Source organism: Cervus elaphus, chromosome 22 (assembly GCF_910594005.1).
Source record: "Cervus elaphus chromosome 22, mCerEla1.1, whole genome shotgun sequence".
Lineage (NCBI taxonomy): Eukaryota > Metazoa > Chordata > Mammalia > Artiodactyla > Cervidae > Cervus > Cervus elaphus.
Genome location: NC_057836.1, coordinates 25,407,180 through 25,426,855, shown reverse-complemented (window position 1 = coordinate 25,426,855; position 19,676 = coordinate 25,407,180). Strand labels below are relative to the sequence as shown.

The 19,676-nt window shown below is 43.7% G+C and overlaps 1 protein-coding gene across 3 annotated transcripts in view; it reads right to left on the bottom strand.

The window, feature by feature from the left end:
- Window positions 1-11,910: 11,910 nt before the first annotated feature.
- Window positions 11,911-19,676, bottom strand: part of PTPRO (protein tyrosine phosphatase receptor type O) — a 260,020-nt gene continuing 252,254 nt past the window's right edge. For 2 of the 3 annotated variants that reach the window (XM_043882124.1, XM_043882126.1), the window contains 2 exons: window positions 17,679-17,799; window positions 11,911-16,435 (listed from right to left, as the gene is read on the bottom strand). In XM_043882124.1, the coding sequence (XP_043738059.1) occupies window positions 17,695-17,799 (105 nt within the window). In that variant the 3' untranslated portion in view covers window positions 11,911-16,435; window positions 17,679-17,694. The remainder of the gene's footprint in view (window positions 16,436-17,678; window positions 17,800-19,676) is intronic. The other variant, XM_043882125.1, reaches the window with a different exon arrangement.

The following is a 19,676-nucleotide window of genomic DNA, read 5'->3' as shown; positions in this document are numbered from 1 at the left end:
TTTGCTGTGTAGTAGAAACTGACCCAGCAGTGTAAAACAACTATACTCCAATAAAAAGTAAAAAGAAATAAAATAGTTGGGCAAATCCACAGAGCTGGGACTCAGATATCTATTTAAGGACAGCAGGCCAGGCAGCTGAAACTGGGATTTCCGCAGGGAGAACAAGGAGGCTGCTCTTGGGAGACACTGGAACCTACTGGGAATCAATTGCTACTTACAAAGTGGAGGGCTATTATTAAGGTGATGGTGACAGAAACAGGAAGCAAAACAGAAGGAAGCAAGTCCCTTGTTCCCTGTCTAGCTTCTTATGACCCTGTGGCAGAATCTATTGGTCACCCACCTGGCAAAGCCCCAAATCACAAAGCTGAGACTAAAGGGGGTAGATTTGAATCTGAGAGAACAGCTCAATAACCAACCTGTTTCAACTCTGGCTACTTAGCTTACATATACACTCTTTTATACATCCTTGAAATTCTATAAAATGATCAAAAAATGTTTCTGCTATAGTGTCTGATACATAGTAGATGCTCAATAAATCTTTGTAAAATGAACTGTTAAGTGGTTAGATCTTTGTAAAAATGAACTTCCTGGCCCAATTTAAATTGTCTCTGTCTAACTCCACTTTGCAGTCTTAGTTTGAATTGGATTCTATAACCTCTTATAGCAAACATCCAACTTATAAAAATTTCATATATTTATCCACCTATGTATCGGGAATGGTTCTGATGCTGTGAGTATCATAGTGAAAAGACGGGCAAAGTCCTTCCATGAGATTACGTTAGTGGGAGCAACAAGAATAAAGTAAAAATATATAAGCATACACATAAATGTTTATTCTTTTACCCAAGAAGATGCAGTCATCTTTCTCTGTTGTTTAAATAGTATTTAACAAAAGGAATTGGTTAAACAGGCAAAAAGAGAACAATGTGACATCACAGAGGTGGGAATAATAGGAAGCAGCCCCCTGCCCCTTGGGCTAGGGTTGCACAGGGAAGGAGGTTGGGTTTTCCAGCATTTAGAAGTCTGAAGAAGGGAAGGGCCCTGGGAGCGTGGACACAGACCACTGAAGAAGAAGCACTGTCTAGCATCGGGGCTGATGCCTCACAAACACAGAGGAGAGAACCCCTGGAGGCCTGGCATGGAAGCTCGAAGAAGAGGGAGACGATTCTGGATAGTTTACCTCCAGGGTGGGTGGGGGCGGGGCAGTGCAGTGATGCTGGTTCTGAAAACGTAGGGGGAAAAAACTGGAAACTAGAATCACCTATTGAAACGCCAATACTTTGGCCACCTAATGAGAAGAGCTGACTCATTGGAAGAGACCCTGATGCTGGGAAAGATTGAAGGCGGGAGGAGAAGGGGATGACAGAGGATGAGATGGTTGGATGGCATCACCGACTCAATGGACGTGGGTTTGGGAGGACTCCAGGAGTTGGTGATGGACAGGGAGGCCTGGCGTGCTGTGGTGCATGGGGTCACGAAGAGTCGGACACGACTGAGCGACTGAACTGAGCTGAATGGAGAATCACCCACTCTACTACAATCAACTGCTGCTGCCAAAGTGGAGATCTCATCACTGGTGTTAAGCCATTTGCTTATGGCGTGGCCTTTGTATGTTTCTTGTTTTTGTTCTTGATGTTCATTGAGCTGTTGGAAACTAGGATTGTAGTTTTCTATTAATTTTGGTAAATTTTGGTCATTAATTTTTTTTCTGTCCTTCCTGCCTTCTGTCCTTGGGAGTCTCCAATTTCATGTATGCTGGGCCATTTGAAGTTTTCCTAAGGTCACTGATAATTTTTTACTGAGTTTTTTTTTCTCAGTGTTTCATATTTTGTTGTTCAGTTGCTCAGTTGTGTCCTACCCTTTGCGACCCCATGAACTGCAGCACACCAGGCTTCCCTGTTCTTCACTCTCTCCCTGAATTTACTCAAACTCACATCCATTGAGTTGATGATACCATTTCCTTTTGGGTAGTTTGTGTTCCTGTTTTCAAGCTCGCTAATATTTTCTTCTGTAATTTCTAATATTCTTTTCATCTTTTCCATTTGTGTTTTTCATCTCGGATATTAGGGTTTTCGTCATTAAAAGTTTTACTTTTTGGAAAATATCTTTCCTGTCCCTACTTAACTTGCTCAATATTTCTTTGATTTTTTTCAGTCATATGGAAGGCAGTAAAAATATCTTAGTATTCTTGCTTACTAATTCTGTCATCATCATAACTTCTAGGTTAGTTATGATTGATTCTTTAATGAATTGGTTTTGTTTTTGTTTTGTTTTGTTTTTCTTCTTTGTGTGCTTGAAATTTTAAAAACTCTGACCACTTTCAGGATTCTTTTCTGTGTCTTTCACTTTTAATGTAATTTTTAACTGTATGCCAGGTACTGTGAATTTTACCTTGTTAGTTGCTGGATACTTTTATATACCTTCAAATGTTATTATGCTTTGTTTTGGGATGCTATTCAATTACTTAGTAAGAGTTGGATCCTTTCTGATCTTGCTTTTCTTTATGTTTTGTTAGGTGAAACCAAAGCAATATTTATATTACAACCATTTTTATTGCACTATTGAAGCAAAACTCTCCTGAATCCTCAACCTGTTACTCCACGCATTATGTTTCCCACTGTAACAGATGATCATAGGAACTGTGCCTGGTTCTGATGAACTCTGAGAATTGTCCTTCTAAACCCTTTCATGTGATTCTTTTCCTCAGGCTTGAGCAGTTTTCTAATAGGCGTGCAATGAGCCGTCTCAGCTGAGGACTCTATGGGGACCCTGTGTCTACCTCCAGAGCGCTCTCTTCATGCAGCTTCGCTCTGTTACTCTGTGCTATGAATTTTAGCTCCCTTGCCCTTGTCACTCTCTAAGCTTTGTCTCCTCAAGTCAAGGAGTCTACTGAACTCCATCTCAATTCTCTCTCCCTGCACTGAAGTTTGAAAGCCATACCTAGACAGAAAACTGGAGCAACTGTAGGATTTTCTGCATTTATTTTTCAGTTTTTATTGCCTGATGTTCAATATATGAAAAATCCTTCTTTCCCTGTTCTTCAAATTAGAAATTTATATCCATATGTATTCAGCTTGGGATTTCCCAGGTGGTCCAGTGGCTAAGCCTCTGCACTTCCACTGCAGGGAGTGTGGATTTGATCCCTGGTTGAGGAATGAAGATCCCAGGTGCTGTATGGTGCAGCCAAAAGATAATAAAAAAATTTTGGTAATGTATTCAGCTTCACCAACTCTTTTTCTCCCCTGTGATCTGTCTTCCAGTATGTGTCAAGACAATCCAGTGAATCTTCTTTTCAGTTATTGTATTTTGTCAGCCCTAGAATTTACATTTAGCCCTTTTTTATAGAGGCTGTGTCGCTGCTGAGTGAAGATTTCATGAGGCTGGTTCTGGTCTCTTTCTTCCCAGTGCTTACATGGAACAATGTTAGAAAGTTGTACAGACTCACAGGGATTTTTATAAAGACTGGTTGTTTCTGAATAGGAAAAGACAATATTCGCTCAGTAAACATTTTGTAAGGGTCTGCTTTAAGAACTGTGTATTCAGTGAGAATCCTAGAAGTAGCCTCTGCCATCAGAGGACGTACAATCCGAAGAAATGTTGGCAACTTGCTGTATTTATCCCTGGGATTAGTCTTATTGGTCTCCTATGGGACAAAATTACATCTTAAAACCACCAAAAATCAGTGCTAACTTCCCAGAGACTGTAATTTTCTACATGTGACATTTGGTTTCTCCCCAAAGACAGGCTTTTAAGTTAGTCTACTCAGAGATCTTTGTAAGGTTGTGTCAAGGGCCCCTGGGGATGAATCAGGAGGAGAAAGTAACTAGTTACCATTTTACCACCCTACTCTTGGATCTTCTTTTCCTTATTTAAAACATAACATGCTCAAAAAGGCGTGGCTGCTATAGGCCATTTCCAGAGAAGGGGTCTATTTCCAGCAGTTCTGGGTCCCAGACAGGAATTTTGCTCAGTACTCCGATCTATCCCCCAGCCCAACCCTTTCTGTTTCCACCATCGTGGTTCCTCAGTCCCCTCTTTAAGGCAGGCTTCTCCAGGACTGACCCCTACACAACCTCACAACCTTGCCCCATGTCACAGGCTCTCACCAGCCTGCATCACAGTCTTGCACCACATCACTGGCCTTACATCACTCACAGCCTCCTTTCCTCGCCTCTTTGTTACTTTCTTTTTGCATGTTTGGGACAGAAAAGAAGGTGAAGAAGCCAGGGCTCTGAGCTCAGCTTTATAAGAAATCCTCAGTTGTTGTTGTTGTTGTTTTGATGCAGAAGGTACCCACTTACCAAGAAAAGAAATATCTCCTAATACCCAAATGTTCAGGTGTTTCAAATCACATTTGTGAGTGAAAGGTTATCAGATAAAAAGTGAGCAAAATTCTGACAAGATAAAAGGAATTACTGGGAACTATCCTCCTAGACTCTGACCTGAATTGGGGTAAGATATGTCTATCAGGTGCTCCGAGGGGCGTGAGGTTCCGAAACCGGGTTCTGTACCACTGGGGATATTCTAACAGCTGACGTGCTTCCTGAAGAGCCCTAGGCATACTGCGTCTCATTTGCTGCTGTGACCAAGTGGGCAATGAACCAGGGCTCCTGCCAGGCCCAGATGGTCCTAGTGCTGGCTGGTTGCCTGGGCTCTTCCCTTCGTGATTGTGGTTCCAGGCACTTGGGCCAAGTCTTACTGCTTTTCTGGGCTGCCCCACCTCCTGGACCCTGAAACAGTCAGCCTTATCCCTCAAGCGTGGCCATGGAGTAGAAGATAATTTCTCTAGCTTCAGTCATTCCTGTTATTCCTCCAAACGAACACATAGTCTCTTTCAGATAACAAAAAATCCGAGAATAAAACACACACACACATGAATGGTAATTATTATCTCTAGGTCTCCAAGAGCTTGTCCTGTTTTATGGTTTCTTACTCTGAACTGGTATCATACACTAAGACCTTCTTTACTCCCATCTGTTCTTTGTTTATAATCCTGTGAGGATTGTGTGTGCATTTCTTTTTTTTTAAGTATGCATGCGTGCTAAGTCACTTCAGTCGTGTCTGACTCTGCGACCCTATGGACTGTAGCCTGCCAGGTTCCTCTGTCCATGGGATTCTCCAGGCAAGAATCCTGGAGTGGATTTTTGTGGGGTTTTGGAGGGTTGCTGTGTCCTCCTCCAGGGGATCCTCCCAACCTAGGGATTGAACCTGAGTCTCTGATGTCTCCTGCAGTGGCAGGCGGATTCTTTACTGCTAGCACTACCTGGGAAGCCTTTTATATTTATTTATCTGGCTATGCTGGGTCTTTGTTGCTGTGAGGGTTTTCCTCTAGTTTCAGAGAGCAGGGGCTACTGTCTAGCTGCTCAGAGGTTGTGGAACACTCGCTTTATGGGGGAACATGGGCTCAGAGGTTGCAGCTCCCAGGCTCTAGAGCACAGGTTTAATAGGTTGTGGTACATGGGCTTAGCTGCTCCTCGACATGTGGGATCTTCCCAGATCAGGGATTGAACCCGTGTCTTCTGCATTGGCAGACAGATTCCTTACTACTGAGCCACCAGGGAAGCCTACCTTTCATCTATTCTTAAAGAAAAGAAAATGGAAAGTGAACTCTAGTGTGCTGAAAACGTTCACATATATTCCCCACTTTGTAGATGAGGAGATTGAAACTCAGATATAAATTAAGTAGCTTGTTGCACAGTAAGTGGAACAACTGAAATCTGAACTAACTCAGAGACTTCTCTACATCCTGCATATCTTTTCTTTCAGATATCACAGGTCAGTGTATAAAAAAACTTTCAAGCAGAAAAATCATCTTTTTAAAATATGAAATTTTATCTGGTATCCCGCTGTATAAAATGGGTAAAATTTAGAGTTCCTCTCATTGAAGCTGCTGAAATGAGCTGGAGCCTCATTTGGAAACCACTGGTCCAGATTCCACAGAGTTCCTCCTCCATGAAGGCCCTTGCAGATGAACGGGAAAGTGGGTTGAAAACTGATCATTCCATAGCAAAAATTAGACCAGGAAATACGGTGCTTGGTCGCAACTGTCACTTACATCTTAGGATAATTTCAGATGGCTGATCACCCCTGTAAAACACCGCTCTATTGAGACAAGATAATTGCCACTGACATCCTCTCACAGTTCCTTATTTCTAGATCTTGCTATGATACCTGCCTTCCTCCTCCGCTCCAATGTCTAAAGATGGGAATCTTTTCTTCAGGCTGGAGCTTTGCATACAGAGTTGGCTTTCTGGGGCATCAGGGAATTCCTGAGAGTGGAAGAGTGGAGCAGATGCCTCCATGCACTACCAGATTGCCCCCACGGGACAGAGGCTCTCATCCCCCTGCTGTTGGGGGATGCGACTGCTGGTAGCTCACAGCTAAGACCTTGTCCAAGAATTGCCCTCACCAAAGAGAACACCCTCCCATACTGCTTAGGAGCAGGATTATGTCAGATGCTATTATATCAGGGCAAAATGAGCTGTTCTTCATTTCAGTCTTCCCTACGATAGCCAAGCCAGAACCAGGAATGGATCCACACTTGCTGCGATTTAATCTGTGGTATGGGCTTCCCTGCTGGCTCAGTGGTAAAGAATCTACCTGCTAATACAGGAGACCTGAGTTCAATCCCTGGATCTAAGGATACCCTGGAGGAGGAAATGACAACTCACTCCAGTATTCTGGCCTGGGAAATCCTGTGGACAGAGAGCCGGGTGGGCTATAGTCCACGGGGGTGGCAGAGAGTCAGACAACAGCAGGGAGTTAGTTTATTGGCTCGTCTCTAAAACAAATCTTATCATAGGGCAGAATATGGATGTTTGGGTAAATCATTTCATTTATCTTGCAGCAACAGGAAAAAAAATGAGGGAATGACTATTGTTATTTTATGCCCCGGTAATTTGCAAAATGCAAATTAAAACAGCTATCTAGAATTGCTCAGATATGTCCCACTGTTTTTAGCATTTGTCAAAGTGAGTGTCCCACAACCCTGATAGACATGTGTGGATAAGCCTCTCCCACAGAGCTCCTGATGCCAAGCGTGGCAGCGTTTAGCACAGAGGGTTGGTACCACCAGTGTGGGGAGCCCATCTACTGGAGAGGGCCTCCCGATCAGTGTACCCAGGGTGATGAGAACTCAGTTGGGTGGACTCACTCTGCAGATGTCTGGGTGCTGGAATGAGGGTGTGGGTCTAGTGGTCTACATGTACAGAGAGAGAGAGAAATTTGGAGAATCACACAGCACATATACCATGCCAACTCTGCCCTCAGCTTACGCTGTGCATGACCAGTTCTGAGTTTTCCCACAACTCTGCAAACTGGACAGTGCTTTGCGTCTTGTGGGACACTTAGGCTCAGAGATGGGTGGCTTCCCTGGTGGCTTAGAAGATAAATAATCTGCCTGCAATGCAGGAGACCTGGGTTTGATCCCTGGGTCAGGAAGATCCCCTGGAGAAGGTAATAGCAACCCACTCCAGTATTCTTGCCTGGAGAATCCCATGGACGGAGGAGCCTGGTGGGCTACAGTCCACAGGGTTGCAAAGAGTTGGACACGACTGAGCGACTGACACTTTCACTTTCAGCTCAGAGATAGTAGGTGACTTCTCAAGGGCACAGGGCTGCTAGGTGGCAGAGCACCATGACTCAAAAGTTTATATTGTTTTAACCATGTCACTCCACATCCCTAAACCACCAGGCTTCACAGCAAGCAGCTCTCAGCACAGCCCTGTAGAGGACACTCTTCTTATTCCAGGTCTCAAACAAGACAGGGCTTCCCTGGTAGCTCCACTGGTAAAGAATCTGCCTGCAATGCAGGAGACCCTGGTTCAATTCCCGCATTGGGAAATTCCCCGGAGAAGGGATTGGCTCCCCACTCCAGCATTCTTGGACTTCCCTGGTGGCCCAGCAGGTAAAGAATCCGCCTGAAATGTGGGAGACCTGGTTTCGATCCCTGGGTTGGGACGATCCCCTGGTGAAGGGGACGGCTCCCCGCTCCAGTATTCTGGCCTGGAGAATTCCATGGACTGTACAGTTCACCGGCTCGCAAAGAGTCAGATACGACTGAGTGACTTTCATTCACTTCACTCACTCACTTGAACAAGAGAACAAGACAGCCAGTTCTCAGAGCAATTCGGTGATATTCACCAGGGACTCCTGTTCACTGTTAGCCCTGCCCAGGTGGGTTTGGATATTGATGTTTGTAATTACAAATTGGCTTTTTTTGTTTCAGAATAAGTAGCTGGCTTTTCAGACAGGGTTTTACTGCCACAGATTTGCACAGGCTTCTTGCACTACTACTGCAGATTTTTCCATTGAATGTGGACCAAGCCCTGGCATTGCTTTTCTGGGAAACCCGCTTATGTGGATTTTGTAATGCACTTGACAGCAGAGATTCACAATTGAAAAGCCAGGCCCGTGTGGTGCAGGGCTCTGATCCAGAGGATTGGCTCCTGCTTGGCGCCATGTGTCTATGGCATGAGGTCCTCCTTGGGTCACAGCTGGACCTGTTCTATAACCCAAAGTTTCCCTGACTACTGGGAGGGGGAGCGAAGGGGGGTGGTTCAGGTGTCACCCTGGGGGCACTGAGCCAGCCCAGCACAGGCACCAGCTTCAGACGCTCTTATCAAATGTATTCGAGAATTCCAAGATCATCTCCAAGATCTTCCCTTGGAGATGGTAAGTTTACTGATTTCCCAGAGAGCCATGTAACATATTAAGTCATTCCAGGAATGGTTTTCAGCCCTTTGCACATCATCTCACTTATTTGTTGAAGCCCTGAGAAAAAGCTACCATTACTACGTCCATTTCACAGAGGAGGCCGCTGAGTCATAGCCAGGGCTGAGGCTTAGCTCGAGTCTGTCTCCAACCACAGTCTGTGGTTCTAAACTACTTCATCTGCTATACTGCTAGGCGCTGTCCTGTCGGGCTTCCCAAGTTTGCTGAATAAGGGAGAATGTGATTTAGTTGGTTTTAAACATGAAAGAGCCCTTCCAAGCCCGTTCTGTTGTTTGCATTTGTAAAGGCAGTAGTGGTTGAGCTAACTTTTCTTAGTTAAAACAGCCCGGTGGACTTTTTGGCGTTCTTAGAAGTGAAGAAAATTAGGTTGTGTCAGCTGGCTTTGAGCTCCTTTCCACGGTCCTAGACTCACCATGACACTTGCACTCAGCAGCTCCCCACGTGCCAAGCCTCACGGCCTCCTGTCCATTTGATCTCTCATTGATATGGAACCACCCAGGGTCCCATTTTTCACCAAAACCCAGGAATCAGATTCAGAGCCCGTAGCCACAAGTATGGCTGAAAAATGTGAGTGGGTTTCCTACGTAATGGTCTCGTTATGGGGTTTGTTGTTGTTGCTTGGTTGCTAAGTTGTCTCTTTGTGACCCTGTTGACTGTAACCCACCAAGCTCCTCTGTCCATGGGATTTCCCAGTCAAGAATCCTGAAAATCCTGGAATGGGTTGCCATTTCCTCCTCCAGAGGATCTTCCTGATCTAGAGGTCGAACCCATGTATCCTGCATTGGCAGGGGGGTTCTTTACCACTGAGCCACCAGGGAAGCCCTGTTATGGGTTTTGGAAAGGGACAAAAAAGAGAGAGAGAAGGAGAGCTCTAACTTGGAGGAAGACCGCTTCTGGAGAAGACTACTTGCATTTCCACAGAAAAGTTTATTAAAAGCAGCATCATGGTTGTGGTGACATTGTCTGGAGCCATTATTTGTCTTGTGTGTTACCCTCTCTCTGTTCTGTGTCATCTTTAACCTGCCTTCTGAAAATTTTATTGGATAGCCACACACCACTGTCCTGAGAAACTCCCACCATAATTGAGATGGAACACAATCGAAAAGGTTATCCTTGTGCTGCCATATTAGTTAAGGGCACGCTGACTACCATAAATGGCAATTCTAGAACCTCATGATGACACAGTAGAAATGTGTCATTGGATCACGTCATGGGCCGGTGCAGGCTGGGACTTCTCCAGGTGTCGACTCAGGGACCCAGCCCCCTTCCCTGTTTTTGCCATCACCATGTCTACCTGCGGGCTTCCCAGGTGGCTCAGTGGTAAAGAATCCGCCTGCTACGCAGGAGATGCAGGTTCAATCCCTGGACTGGGAAGAGCCCCTGGAGGAGGAAATGGCAACCTGCTCCGGTATTCTTGCCTGGAGAATTCCATGGATAGAAGAGACTGGTGGGCTACAGTCCATGGGGTCGCAGAGTCAGACATGACTGAGCAACTAAATAGCAACAACAACAAATGTTTATCTGGAGGTGATATGTAAGTAATGGGGTGGGGGGAGATGGAGGGAGGGGTAGGCAGGGTTCCTCCAGGCCGATTTTCAGGGCCCAGGGGCCAGGGAGCAAGTCTACTACTTCTGCCACCCTTCCACTGAGCAAAACTGACTTTAAGTGCCTGGGAAATGTGACTCCCAATATGTTCAATTATGTTTGCAGTGACTGTCAACCCACTTGCTTCTGCTGAAAAACACATGAGCTGGAGCGAGCGGTCTGTGGAGTCCTGGAAAGAAATTGTCACTTTGAGAGTCAGCCAGGAAGAAAAGCTTCAGAAGGCGGGTTTGGAGGTTTGGTTACCCATATGAGCCCTGGTGATGGACGGCGTGGGTGTTTTATGAATGCTTGCTGCTTGCAGGGTAGAGTGTACAGCCTTAGCATCCCTTGATGTGGCTCTGTAGTCTTAAATACTTTAATATGGCAGTCTAGTCTTTCTTGACCCTTCCAGAAAGAAATCACCTGTGCTCTTAGGCCGACAGTTTCTGCTTTATGTATTTCTATCACTTCATCTGTGGGCTTCCCCTGTGGCTCAGCAGTAAAGAATCCACCAACAATGCAGTTGCCATGGGAGACCCAGGTTCAAACCTTGGGTGAGGAAGATTTCCTGGAGGAGGGCATGGCTACCCACTCCAGTATTCTTGCCTGAAGAATCCCCATGGCCAGAGGAGCCTGGCGGGCTACAGTCCATAGGGCTGCAAAGAGTCGGACACGCCTGAAGCGACTTAGCAAGCACACATCACATTATCTGCACAACTCTGTTGTGCTTACTTTCCATTTTTACATCCCCTTGTGTGCCTGCATGCTCACTCAGTCGTTTCTGACTCTTTGCTACGCTATGGACTGTAGCCTGCCAGTCTCTTCTGTCTATGGGATTTCCCAGGCAAGAATACTGGAGTGGGTAGCCATTTCCTACTCGAGGGGATCTTCCAGACCCAGGGATCGAACCCATGTCTTTTGAGCCTCCTGTATTGGCAGGCAGATTCTTTACCACTGACTCCACCTGCTAGAATGTAGACTCCTCCAACCAGTGACCTTGTCTCTACGTTACAACCCCAGTCGCTTCTGCGGTGCCTAGCATGGGATGTTGAGTCAACAAATAATTTTCTTTGAGAGCTATAAATTTACTGTTTTTCTCAAATGGAATGTTTTGAAAGTCAGCCTCTGTGAAGGTAACCTGGACAGTGCCCTTTGACCAAAATGGGAAAGTGGATTTGAACTTTACACCTCTCTCCAGGAGAGGTATAGAGTCAGACACCCTTAATGTTAGTAAGGTCCTTAGATGTGCAAGCAAGAGAAGGAAACACTTTCTGATGAATGGAGCGATGGGCTGCCCTAGAGATGGCAATTCCAGAAGCATACTGGAAGTGGTTCATAGAAAAGAATTAGCCATCTGCCAAGGATGCGGTGGCAGGAAAGTCTGATTTTGAGTAGGACACTAGGCTGGTTTGCTGATCCTCGTGAAGAAGAAGCATGTCAGGGTCTGTGGTGACTCATGAGTAACAAAAGCCATGAGAATGTGGTGTTTCTGTCCTATGAGCTATTAGGAAAAAAGGTACACTACCATTACTGGTGTGATTACAGATGTATTGACAACATTTGAGCTACACAAGTGAAAAATGTAGAAAAAAACTTGTTTCATACGTCTAATTGCTTTCTTAGTCTTTTCAACAACAACCAAACTCTGATTCCATAACCTATTTTTCCAAGTTAGCCTATGGCAACCATTTGTGCTCTGCGTGCGTGCTAGATCGCTCAGTCATTTCCAACTCTTTGAGACCCCATGGACTGTAGCCCACCAGGCTCCTCTGTCCATGGGATTCTCCAAGCAAGAATACTGGAGTGGGTTGCCACTGCCTTCTCTAGATTTGTGCTCTCGTGCCTAAGTATTGTAAGTGATCAAAAAATCTTTTTTTGGTTGATTGATCAGTTCATTCAAAGTGATTACAAAAACACGTCTTCGTTTAACAAATGATTCAACAAACTGGTGACTTGTCCCTGACTCCAGGCTGAATGGCCTCAGTCAGTTGAGGTCTGGTGGTCATGACCTTTGCCTTGGGTATCGCTCAGGGTTCTGGTGACCTGCCCCGGAAAATCTTCAGTTTTCTCATGTCCCTCATAATACAACTACCAGGGCTATACGTGGTCCTCCATCTTTTATTGAGTGGCACCCCCAGGATCAGGTTTTGTGATAAGCATAAGTTGAAACTGAAAACAACAAACAAAAATCCTGCTGTTCTGGAAGGCCAGGAGTTAGAGAGATGATGGCTTAAGTTTCCTTCAAATGCATCCAAACAGGATGGTTAAAAAACCAGAGGTAGAGGTAGGAGTTGGTGTATGTATGTAGGTTTTTGTTGCTTTCTAACCCCTTTGGCCAAAGTGGATGTTCTGTTCAGAGCTGGGCATGGCCTCTGAGCTCTGAGCCTGTGCCAAGCCCCAGGAGAGTGATTGGTGAGCTAGGAATGCAGCCAGCTAGTTTGAAGCACATTACATCAGACGTTTCCCGAGGAGGAAAGGAAGGCCTCCTAGAAAGCAGGGAGGATTTTGGCTCTTAGAGATTGAATTCAGTAACTTTACCTCCTTGGTTGAGAGCCAATCCCCTAGCCAGCAGCTCTCATAACGTCTGCAAAAAATCTCTCAGATTCAAAGTCTCCAGCCCCTGCTTTACATGTTGACACCCCAGCTTTGTTTGAGAGATGTATCACCTTTCTGGGGGCAGGGAAAGATTTTAGAAAAGGGGGGAGATTATAAAATCTGATTAAAGATTTTATAGGAACTTAAAATACCTTACTAAATTTTCTCATTTTAAATTTGAGGGGCAGTGTTGACTTTGTAGTGGAAAATGATAAATCCTGGATTAGAACACAGCAAAAGGTTGCCATCTATCACTTTCCTTCCGCTGCAAGTTAAATAAAGCCATATAACGTGTGGTGGTAGTTTATTTGCTAAGTTGTGTCTGATTCTTGCGACCCCATGGACTGTAGCCCGCCAGGCTCCTCTGTCCATGGGATTCTCCAGGCAAGAATACTGGAGTGGGTTGCCATTTCCTTCTCCAGGATATCTTCCCGACCCAGGGATTGAACCTGGGTCTCCTGTATTGCAGGCAAATTCTTTACCAACTGAGCTACAAGGGAAGACTAATATAATGTGTAGGTATGGATATATTGGTGTTAGATATTAAAGTTATAAATTAGAGCCTCGAGGTCATTTCTCAATTAACTTTAGAAATCGGCTTTTGCAGCCCAGAAATTTGATCTCAGTATCACTCAAAGTTAAATATCTTGTTAATCCAAAATTATGTGACTCAGAATATATTTAGAAAGGGAAATCTGTTGCCTAAAAAATACATTTGACACTACTGACTTTTTAAGTAAACTTATGCACTGCACTTTTGATATGTTTCAAACTTACAACACTGTGATTTTTATAAAGAAATAATTGCCAAATATCTAGGCTTATCATTGAAGGTTAATTTTGAAATCTTATTTCCTCTCCTCTCTCTTCACTTTTCTCCACCCCCTCTGCAGAAAGTTTTATGTCATGTGTTGAAACATAAATATGTTGGGAAATCGTGATTTGCAAAGATATTCTCTAAGCTATTTATGTAAAATCAGAAACTTCAGCTCTAAGTACCGTGTAGGCTACTGTGGACCACATGTGCTAATGCCTCTATATTCACTGTGCTGTTGCACTACTCAGATGATTAAAAAATACCTTAGTTAATAACACAGAGGCCCTGGCTACCTCTGCTCTGAATTTTTAAAGTTGAACCCTAGAGTGGAAATTGAGCTGGTTCAAGAATCTCTTAGGGTACAAGAAAGAATAAGATACAAAGCATCTTTGCATGAATTATCATATCTGATACCCTTTACACCTGTGAAATACGGCGCTTTTAGTAGGCACTTTCACAGTTCATCAATGGAGAGTCAGGACAGATAAATTTCAAAGTCCCCTAATAGGATGAAAATCCAAGTCTTCTGATGGATGCTTTTCCCACCATAAACTCTACAATTTTAGGAGCGCTGGTGTACCAGGGGTGTACAGAGTGATGGCTGTGGAAACCCTTGAACGAAGGATCTGGTAAAGTAGCTGGTGTGTTTTCTCTGATTCTTCCCTCTATCTCTGGATACTTCATCTTCTCTTTTGGGAAAATTGATCTGGGACTATTTGATCCCTACCAAGAAGGGGTGCTCAAGACAGTCATAAACTATTTACAAAGCGCTTTCAGTTTCAGGGAAGTAAAGTCCCAGTCTGTGAGCACGGGAAACGCACCAGCAGCAGCAGCTGTCTTATCAGCTCACCCGAGGGTGCACACTTCACTCCTGACCTGTCTGTGTGCGAACACCTAAGGAAGTCACACATAAACACTTGGCACTCTTCTTTAGTTCCTGGGAATGGAGCGGTACATTATTAATGTGTCCAAGAGGGGACCTCAGGTGTGGGAGTGAGAAGAGAAGGAGGTGGCAGCGGGGAGGTGAGAAGGGGAAGGAGGGGAGTGCAAGTCAAAACTGATATCACCCAGGGAACCCAAGCTGTTAAGCTGCAGGGTCTGGACCACCTCTGCCCGTTCCCCCCGTGATGCCAGCCTGAGACTCTCTGGCCAGGTCTCGCAAAGGATTGTGCCAAGCTCTGCTGTGGCCAGGCCTTCTCAGTGACAAGAGACAGTGGGGCGCAGAGCTGTCCCCTTGGCATCCTTCACCATACTAAGGCCACTGATCACAGATGAAACTGATATCACGTGCATCGCTTCCTGAAGGTTCTCAGCATAGTGGGGAGCCAGGGCGAGGGAGGGATACACAGACAGGGGGACACCGCCTCCTGAAACGCACATAGGACAGTTCAGGACATCCCGGGCGAGGCAGCCAGTGTGTGTTTACTTTCAAATCAAAGTGTTTTCCTTTGTGTATCATCACCTCTTCTTTCTCAGGAAAGCGACACAAAGTAACAGGCTTCAGGATACCATCTGTGTCCATTTTGACAGCAGTTCATGTCACAAGACACCATCATGTACTGTAATTATACAAAATGCAAAGAATAAAGTGTTGCTAGTTACACGGGTTAAAATGAAACTGACAGCCCAAAGGAACACAAAACAGAAAGAGGTCTCTGTCGGAATCCAGAGGGATGCTTGACAATATTACCACCCCCCCCCCAAAAAAAAAATGTAGCCAAATCATTGTCCTAGCATGCTGTAGTTCATTGCCACAACTTCATAAATTCCCAGCTCTTTGGGGGAAAGTGCGTGTTCATAGCTTGCAAAGAAATAACGTTTACATGTATGCAGGTCAACAGAGAAAAGAATGCAAACTCTAGGCACCAAGATTGCCCAGGGAGCAATGGAGTCTAAAGAGTCAGACCTCACAGAGTCTTCTGAATCAGATCTAGTTCGTTGAAAAAGAATCTGGACAGTGATATTAGTCCAAGAGGGCCAAGGAAGAAACATTGAACCATTAATCAGGAGAAAAAAAAATAAAATTAAAAAACTAGAACAATTAAGACTTAAATATTTTTTCTACTCTACTTTGAAGCTGAATTACAGCTTTTCATATTTGGAAAAGATACGCACTGGATCTGTGGGGAGAACCCCTTTTTCTACCCCCATCTACCTTCCCCAATCCTGATCAATAACCTGGATTGGAGTACAGTTATGATTGGTTCAACTTCCTTTAAGCAGAAGTGCTATTTCTTCATGTGTGGCCATACCTCTTTTTAACAATGAGGTATCATGTGACACTAACAATATTTGTTCCTTTTTTGGGCTATGAGTTTGATCAACAGTGTGGGCAGAAAACAATGTAATGTTCTGATAAAATCACACAGGTACAAAAATTATTGCACTTAAAAACAACAACAAAAAACTCAGCCCAGCCAGCAAAGGGCCAGTGAAACTCTTCGGAAGTGTGCTGCTTGCCCTCTGCAGAGCGCCTGGACCTTTCTGGTGTTTGGTCGAATTTGGTCCATTATTGAATGTCCAGAAATGAAGGAGTCCAAAAGACACAGTAGGCTCTTTAAGGCTAAGTCTTCCCGGTGCTCATATGAGATAAATTATCTCCTTGGCCACATACTACAAAGTGGGGCTCTTTTTTAGCAAGTGGCTAGTAGGGCCCCCCTAAAAACTCTGGGAGCAAAGGGGGATGGGTACACATCATGTTCTGTCCTGTGAATGAGAGAGAGAGAGAGATGGTAAGTAGCCTGGGAGAGCAAAGCCACTCATCAACAACCCTGTGGCTGGAAGTGTTTTGATCACCTCCTGACTCCATCACTAGCTTTCACTACCCTCAACCCCACAGCCCATGAGGATGCGGATTTATCTGTGCATCTTTCTCTGGGTAAGTCCTCCTTTCTGTGGCTCTGAATGTCTTTCCCTCTACTTGCAAATTTGTCTCTGTCTGTCTTCCCATGGAGAGGAGCCTAGTGGGCTACAGTCCATGAGGTCTCAAAGAGTCCTTCGGTCATGTCTGAAGCGACTTAGGACACACATGTCTCCTCTTATTCTTTATCCTTCCTGCATCCTTGTGCTTCCTGTCTCTGTTGACGGATGTAAAGGATCAATGCTAATCCTATCCTGGTACCCACTGCTCCACATCCTTTCATACTTCCACAAGGCACCCCTTTCCTTTCTCTCTCTGTCAATGGTGCCCCCAATACCAATATATTCAGACACATGCTTCTGTTTACCGAATTGAATTACAAGATTATTTGTTACTTTAGCCACAATTATTTGCACCTCCAAAATCTGATCTCTTCGGAAAATGTGAGAACAAGGCACTGACTGTGGTATAATTTTTTCAGGATGTCCTCATGTAAGTGCTCATATAATAGACAAAATCAAGGCATTTCCAAACTCCGATAACCTGAGACTATTGTCAATATTGTTTTTCTTCTTTGGGCATGTTGACTTCAGTTCATATTTTCTTTGTAACTCTTTCTATGGCACTTGTAGTCAACAAAGTTTTTGCATAAAGTATCTAGACAAGTAGTGATGGTGGTTTAGTAGCTAAGTCATTTCCGACTCTTTTCTGACCCCATGGACTGTAGTCCACCAGGCCCCTCTGTCCGTGGGAATTTTCCAGGCAAGAATCCTGGAGTGGGCTGCAAGTAGGGTTGGATGGTAATATCCTGATTGGATCTGCAGGCACAGATTCAATATCAGAGTAATTTAAGGTTCAGGCAGGAGGGAATGGAAGTCAAATCTTTATGAGTTGCTGAAGCTCCTGCATGCCACACTCACCAACCAAGGCACAGTGAAGCTCTAAGATGTGCTACTGTGTCTCTCCCTGTGGCCAACTCTGTGGGGGCAGAGTCAGTGCAAATAGCTGCTGCCGCCTTTGCTTTATCCCATCATATCCTCTCTCACTGTTCTAAGACAGGGCGCCCATGACGGGCTCTTCTCTACTTACTTGTTGGGATTCTGAGCTAGGAATTGCTGACATTCTCATAGATGACATCACTGATACAGAACTGCTGCTTCTTCTTCGTCCACATCAGTTGCACACACTGATGGATAAAAATGTACTGTTCCTGGGGCAAAAGATAAAGATGTTTTAGAGCAAGGTATGTTTATGCAATGACTTCCCTGGTAGCCAGTGATTAAGATTCTGTGCTTCAGCTGCAGGGGGTATGGGTTCGATCCCTGGTCAGGGAACTAAGATTCCACATGCCATGTGGCATGGCCAAAAATTAAAAAAAAGATATGTTTGTGCAAAAATATAATATTTTAATACTATGGGAGTATTAAATACTATGATGAATGTCAAAGGAAACAATCTTCATTATTTGTAAAACAATTTCAAAACTAGAAGATCCAAAAGAATCAACTGTAAAAATATTTTGTTTAATAATAGGGTTTAGACTATCACTACTTAGTGCTAAAGGCAATGAATATTCAATCAGTAAATCATGGGGCTATTTTCTAAAAAAATTGCACATTGCCTCATAATACACTGAAATCAATTCCAGGAAGGTTAATATATTAAGCCATAAAAATATAAAGGCATATATAGATTAATTCTTCTCTGACTACTTTAAGGAGGGGCTTTCTAAATTTTTTTTGGTTGTTCCATACTCCATATGGGATCTTAGTTCCTGGACTGGGGATCAAACCCACACCCCCTGCATCAGAAGCACAGAGTCTTTAACCACTGGCTCACTCAGGAGGCCCCTGGGCTTTCTAAACTTTAAACAACAAAATAAATTAGAACAAAGATGTCAAACTGTTGTATGTAAAAAGCAGAAAAAAGAACAACATAAAGGGCAAACTAGAAACAGAGAGAGAAAAATATTTTCAAGAATTATGACAAATGTTGATACCTTTATCTTTGCTTAAAATTCACCCACATCAGTAACACACTAACACACACACTTAACTTGGCAAATAAATAAAATATACTAATCACTAGACCAAATATTCCTGAAAAGCAGGGACTGGGTCTTTTTTAGTCCTAATACCCAGCACTTTGTTTGTACTTACTAAATGTTTTTCGAAGTAAACTGAGAAAATATTAAAACATGTACAAAAAAAATGGCCAAGTAATAAAAAAAAAATTGTAAACTAAAACAATTATTTTTTTTTTAATCTACGAAGTGATTAAAGCTAAGCAAAAAGTAGCATTCAATGATGATTTGAATTTGTTGAAGCAGCCATTTTTAGCCAGTTGGAGGAGGTACAATTAATGAAATGCTAATACATGACATTGTGTGGATGGATAGAAATAAGAAAGTAGGAAGGAGTACAATTTAATGTCGTAGAAAAAGGAGAATATGCTTTGCACAAGCAGTGATATATCTAAAGTGAGGGAGTATTCAGTCTTTAAAATGAGATTGATAGAGTTTTAGGCAATTTGGGATGATACACACAGCAAAATATTCAGTGAAAAATCAGAATGTAAAATTATGATATGTGTATAGAGCATATGAGTACAATCATGTGAACATTATACTTGACTAAGGCCGAGATGTTGTTATTGCTGATGTTCAGTTGCTAATTCATGTCTGACTCTTTGTGACCCCATGGACTGCAGCATGCCAGGCTTCCCTGTCCTTCACTATCTCCCAGAGTTTGCTCAGATTCATCTTCATTGAGTCAGTGATGCTATCTAACCATCTCATCTTCTGCCACGCCCCTCTCCTTCTGCCTTTAAGCTTTCCAAATACCAAAAGTGACAGTAGCTATCTTTATCCCATTTCCTTTCCCTTATTTCCCAGACTTTCTCTCTAAGTAATACCATTAAAAATAATCTTTAAATAAGACCCAGTTAAAATATCCACAGGATTTTAAGAAGTCTGTTGTTTGACAGCTTCATGCAAATGATAAGGTTAAAGACTTTTAGACTTCCTTGGCTTTGACTCACATGTATTTTTTTAAAAATTGGGGGAAAATATATTCCCTTATTTTATGA